Below are 5,770 nucleotides of genomic sequence, written 5' to 3' on the forward strand. Positions count from 1 at the left end.
CCGATAGGCGTCAGTAACAATATGTGATTCTAGTACCAAAATCAACACAACAATAAGGATCATCTCTTTAACGACCGATTGCATATGCGCGTATCACGATAAGACCAAATATAATGAAGGACAATAGATTAAAATTATACTTAATGATCTGCAACTTCTTATTCCAACGGCCATCGGCGGCCGATAATCAGGTCCACGCTCGACATTCAGGTCATGATTCATAGAAGCTCGCATACATTTTTACACCAGTATTTCCCAAAGCTTCACTTGGATATGGGATGCACAGCCTGAATCTCATCGTATCTTTCTCATTGGTGATTGCCTCTGGTGGCGTTGTGGGTTACTAATTCACTTGATTGTTCCGGGTCGACTGGAGCTTCAGCAATAGTACATTCAACATTCAACCATATTTAATCGGAATTCATACTTTTGTCATGTGAGCCCATTATTTAAACGGCACTACCAATTACAAAAGGATCTCTGGAATATAGTTCTTCGTGCATAGATCAGCACCACCAGCCGAAACTTCGATTTTCCGCTGATGGAAAAATTTGGACCCGTGAAAAAAATGCTTCTACTGTCAAACGCAGCACACTACGATTCTCAAGTCAAGAGGAAACCGAAGACGTCAAGGGCCGAAAAGAACGCCCAGGCGAATGAGGGTAGCAAGAAGTCTAGGGTAGGTGCCAATCGCATCAGGGGCGATGCCCTATAGTCATCAAGACGGACGGCGATGAGGAGTGACGTGAAGCTCGGTGAACTCGGCTCTGACGTACGTCGAATAAGACGTACCCGGATGGGCGAGATGATCCTCGAGCTGAAGCGGGGCGTCTCGCAAAAGGGCGCCGCCTACAAGAAGTTGGCGGAGGAAGTCCTAGGCGAGACGGTCAAGGTGAGGGCACTCACGACGGAGGTGAATCTAAGGGTCAAAGACCTGGAGAGATCACCGAAGTCAAGTTAGGGAGCGTCAAGGGAGCGTCAGCTTGCTGACGTTAATCATCTTTCTTCTGCACGCGCACGGAGGGGATAAGATTTGTTTCATCGGGAAACGCTTCCGAAGCGTTTCCCGATGAAAACAAATCCTATCCATCCTGTACGCGTACAAGAGAAAGATGATCAAACGTCACCAAGCTCTATTGTGATGGGTGAGTTTTTAGCGTCCATTGCATCGCTATCAAGTAGTATGGCATTTCGATAATATTCGGAACGTGGGTAATGGGTATGCTGATATGACGAGCTCCGCCGATTCTACTTCAGACTTCACCAAGGGAAGTCTGCAATTCCGAACCTATGCAAGAACTTTATTAAACAGCTGTTCAGACAACACATCCGTGTTTTCAAAAGTACATCTGACAATTGCCCCTATTGATTCTACCAGTTTGAGTTTCATACTTGACTTTAACAAAAGCTTATAATTCTAGCAGTACTTCAAAATTCAACAAAAACAGCACATTTCCAGAAAAAAAAACAAAAATTTCTGATAAGAAAATTATTTTGAGCTTTGAGTGGAATGTCTTAACTTGTCATAAGACAAATTCGAACAATCCCATTTAGTTCCATCACTTGATTGTACTTTTGACAGATATGTAATTCGACCTCAACAGTAAGGCCGTCTTCAGTGTTTCGTACTTGACACGATACGTATCTGTCAAAGGTACAATCACGTGGTGAAATTAAATGAAATTGTACTCGTCTTCTTCTTCTAATTGGCATTACATCCCCACACTGGGACAGAGCCGCCTCGCAGCTTAGTGTTCATTAAGCACTTCCACAGTTATTAACTGCGAGGTTTCTAAGCCAGGTTACCATTTTTGCATTCGTATATCATGAGGCTAACACGATGATACTTTTATGCTCAGGGAAGACAGTTTCCAATCCGAAAATTGCCTAGACCGGCACCTGGAATCGAACCCATCCACCCTCAGCATGGTCTTGCTTTGTAGCCGCGCGTCTTACCGCACGGCTAAGGAGGGCCTCGAACTCGTCTTATAACCAAAATAACAAATAAAATAATAATAAAGTTTGTTCTAAATTCACTACTGGATGAATAAGTTACAATTTTTTTCTCTAAACATTCTTTGCTATCATTTTTTTTATTGTTATTTTAAATTATCAAAAGAATTTAATATTTGTAACGGCCGTATTGTAGGCCGTAAAATTAACATATTTGAAACATGTTGTAACGGACATCAAATCAGTTTTCAACCGAGTAATAAAAAATCAAACTGTAACGCCTTTTACCATGTGATTGCCCAAAGATATTCACCACTGTGACGCAGCAGCTTGCATTGTGTCTGTTTCGAAAATCCAAAACATTACATCTAAGCATATGATACATGCGCAAACCGGGCGAAAATTACATGCGCCGAACTCTCGCTTTTCCTGTGCGCATGGCACGAAGCAGACATTATCGAACAACAGCTCTAGAATAATTTGAAGTGTTTTTTTACCACCCCGGGATAGTTTCATACAATTATCTAACGAAATAGTAGTGAAAAATGGAAGGATTCGAAGAAAACTTCCAAGTTATGGAATCCGAACAACTGGGAAGGTCAGATTTTGATTGAAATTATTTCCTATTTTACGAATTAAACATGTGTCTAAGCCATCCGGGAGAGAAATCATGACGCTGAATGTTCTCCTAATTGGGTATATTTTCTTACAGGTTTGTCGTAGCAAAACGCGACCTGACGCGAGGGCAGCAGATTTTACTCGAGGAACCATATGTAACCGGACCATACTGGGATGCGGATGTCAGTTGTTTGAATTGCTTCAGGGACTCTTGTTCCACATGCCAGTAGTTTTCATGCGAAGTTTTTGATGGACAAAATAACTGTGATATGTATATTTATATTTTGTAGGCAGTGTGGGGTAGCACCACTATGTTACGATTGCACCAATCATGACGAAGCCGAGTGCAGCTTCTATCGAATGTCTGGTTTGGATAGGCATTTCCTCTACAACAATTTCAATGTGGTTATGCCGGTGCGTTGCCTGATGCTTCACAGAAGCAATCGTGAGCGGTATGATGAAATAATGACGATGGAATCGCGACTGGAGGAACGTCGCGGAACAGAGATTTGGGACATCCACGAAAAATTCGTGGTGAAACCTTTGATAGAAAGCGGGATGTTTGTTGATAAACTCGACGATCTAGAGGTTACCGGAGAATTGTTACAACGCATTTGTGGTTTGTTGGATGCCAATACATTCGAAATTCGAGGAAACGTGGACAGTCGTGGATCGGAGAAGGGCTATTTGGCTCGAGGACTTTATCCCAAGACAGCACTGATGACCCACAGTTGCATGCCGAATACATTACTGTCTGTGGATGGTTATTCGAATGTGAGAGTTTTCACGACGTATCCCGTAAAGATGGGGGAAATGTTGACTATCAGTTACACCAGGAGTTTATTTGTAAGATCCCACCCAAAAAATATATAAAAGAAAACTTTACTAACATGTTGCCATGGTAGGGTACTTACGATCGACAAACTCATCTTCGGAAGGGTAGGTATTTCATTTGCAATTGCAGACGGTGCAATGATCCTACGGAGTTGGGTACGCACTTAAGCTCGATTAAGTGTACGGAATGCGATGGAGGACTGTGTTCATTTTATACAGATGAGTAAGGGCGGCTTATAATAATTGTGCTTATTCTGCGTCTTGTATGAGGAGAAGCGTTTCTAATCAATTGGCAATTGGCGATTCCTTCCATTTAAGTTACACGGTCGTCTCACATGAGACGTGTCGAATTAGACTATTCTAGAGACGCAGAATAAACACAAATGTATCATAACCATTAATGAATACCTATTTGATTTTCAGTCCTCGATGGGAATGCAATAAGTGTCATAAACTTTTAAAAAGAGAATACGTCAACGAGGTGTTGTGCGCTGCTCGTGATGACATTATGATTTGTCGTAAGTATCTTGACGTACAGCTTACCATGCGTCTCCATTACATTTCATAATAAACATATCTTCTTATTCACTTTTCTGCAGCGTTGGAAGTACGGGATCTGGAGCGAGTTATTAATAAGCACTCAAAAGTTTTAAACCCACATCATTCGCTTATAATTGAGGCCAAACAAACGCTGCTAGGAGAGTTCAAGTTCATTTGCGTGTCGACCGATCCGATGGCCGTGCCTAAACCAGTTCTGAGGCGCAAATTCGAGCTTTGCGAGGAGATGCTCCTTATCTTACGTTTCCTTGAACCGGGCTTGTCACGATTAGTAGGGATCGCCATGTACGACTATCACGTTGCGCTGATTGAACTTTCGCGAAGAAATTTCGATACCACTGAAATTAGATCTCATGAGCTGTTGGTAAGAATATTCAACACAGTTATGTTCCTTCAAAAAGATTATTATTGATTTTAATCATTCTTAGGACAACCTTATCAAGGCAGAAGGGGAGCTGAAACAGGCGATAAACATGCTACTGTTCGAGCATCACAGTACACCTGAAGGCCAACTAGTGAAACGGGCGATGAGAGAACTCAAAGAGCTGCGTGCGGAAATCTCGGTTGTCCGAGCAATGATCGAGGACGAAAATCTTGAAGGCCAAAACCGTAATCAACGGAGTGGCAACGGAAATAGTAATAACAATTATAAAATTAAATTCGGAAAACGTCGATAGTTGATACTTGTAGCTGTAGAGGGGATGATTTGATTTGATAACGGCAATTTCTTCAATAAATGTCCACAGACACAGTGGCACTTGTTTATATTTCTTAAATTTACTCCATAGTGTTTACCTCCTTCGGGGGTGCTTTTTTCATTGCGTTCGTTTCGAGAATATTTTTATCTGTTTTTTTTTCAGGTCGTTTTCAAGACATTACCGGGAGATTTTTTTTGAAGTTCTCCAAAAAATCTGTTAGTTATTCCAAAATACCTATTTATGAGAGTTTCTTTGGAATTTCAAGGGGAAGGTTTTTGGAATTTCCATGAAAATTCTCCGGAATTTACATGAGAAATTCTTCTGCAAATTGTTCTGAATTTCTATAATCAATTGTTTAAAATATACTCAAAATGGGGATTTAAACAACAAAATTCTGTTAAACGGAATGTGATGCGGAATTTCGATACGCATTTTTTTTTATTCTTTAGGAAAATTATTCGGAATTCCAATTTTACTAAGACTTTAAAATTTCTACGTGAAATTCTGAATATTTTCACGGAACACTTTTTAATATTTGAACGTAAATTTTTTTGGAGTTTTTATTGTCCAATGCAAGTCCACGCGAAATTATTAAATCAAATCAAAATCAAAGTCAAATGACAAAATTTTTCGGTGGAAAGTCATTTGATCGAATTACGTGTCAAGCCGAAATTCATAGACCCGAAATGAACGATCGGACTAAACGGTTATTAAACCGAAAACGGTTTCGCTAAAAATTTCATTTGATCAAAGCGTTTACTCTAAACTAAATGGTAGTTTGGCCGAATAAGTTGGTTGATTGACAGAAAAGGCCACTTGGCAGAAAATGCTATTTGTTCCAATGAGTCATACGGTCGAAATTTTCATTCGCTGAACGGGTGTTCCCGGACAGAAGTTATAAACTGAATAGCAAAACATCATATGGACTCGATTGGTATAAGAGATAAAAGAACAGGCAACAATGTCATCACAGCTACTTTATTTTACGGGAGTCGGTTTTTGGACTACGGATCATCCAGTAATTTCAACAGCAATATTTTACATTACGGAGTTTTCAGCATAAGCGAAAATGTCAAATAAATATTAACATAACTGAGTTAGTCAGTAAA

At 40.3% G+C, this 5,770-nt stretch overlaps 1 protein-coding gene across 1 annotated transcript; it reads left to right on the forward strand.

Moving 5' to 3' along the window:
* Positions 1-2,399: 2,399 nt before the first annotated feature.
* On the forward strand, positions 2,400-4,730 carry LOC134220428 (SET domain-containing protein SmydA-8-like). The gene is made up of 7 exons (XM_062699486.1): positions 2,400-2,551; positions 2,666-2,797; positions 2,862-3,417; positions 3,477-3,628; positions 3,829-3,923; positions 4,005-4,327; positions 4,392-4,730. The coding sequence occupies exons 1-7, from the start codon at positions 2,499-2,501 to the stop codon at positions 4,638-4,640; spliced, it is 1,560 nt and encodes a 519-aa protein (XP_062555470.1). The 5' UTR covers positions 2,400-2,498; the 3' UTR covers positions 4,641-4,730.
* Positions 4,731-5,770: the final 1,040 nt, after the last annotated feature.

This window comes from Armigeres subalbatus, chromosome 3 (genome assembly GCF_024139115.2).
Source record: "Armigeres subalbatus isolate Guangzhou_Male chromosome 3, GZ_Asu_2, whole genome shotgun sequence".
Taxonomy (NCBI): domain Eukaryota; kingdom Metazoa; phylum Arthropoda; class Insecta; order Diptera; family Culicidae; genus Armigeres; species Armigeres subalbatus.

Excerpts from the sequence above, each read along its gene's own strand:
- LOC134220428 (XM_062699486.1), top strand. The coding sequence starts at position 2,499 with ATGGAAGGATTCGAAGAAAACTTCCAAGTTATGGAATCCGAACAACTG. Across the intron at positions 3,629-3,828 it reads TGTTCATTTTATACAGATGA|TCCTCGATGGGAATGCAATA; the intron begins GTAAGGGCGGCT and ends TTTGATTTTCAG. Across the intron at positions 3,924-4,004 it reads TGATGACATTATGATTTGTC|CGTTGGAAGTACGGGATCTG; the intron begins GTAAGTATCTTG and ends ACTTTTCTGCAG.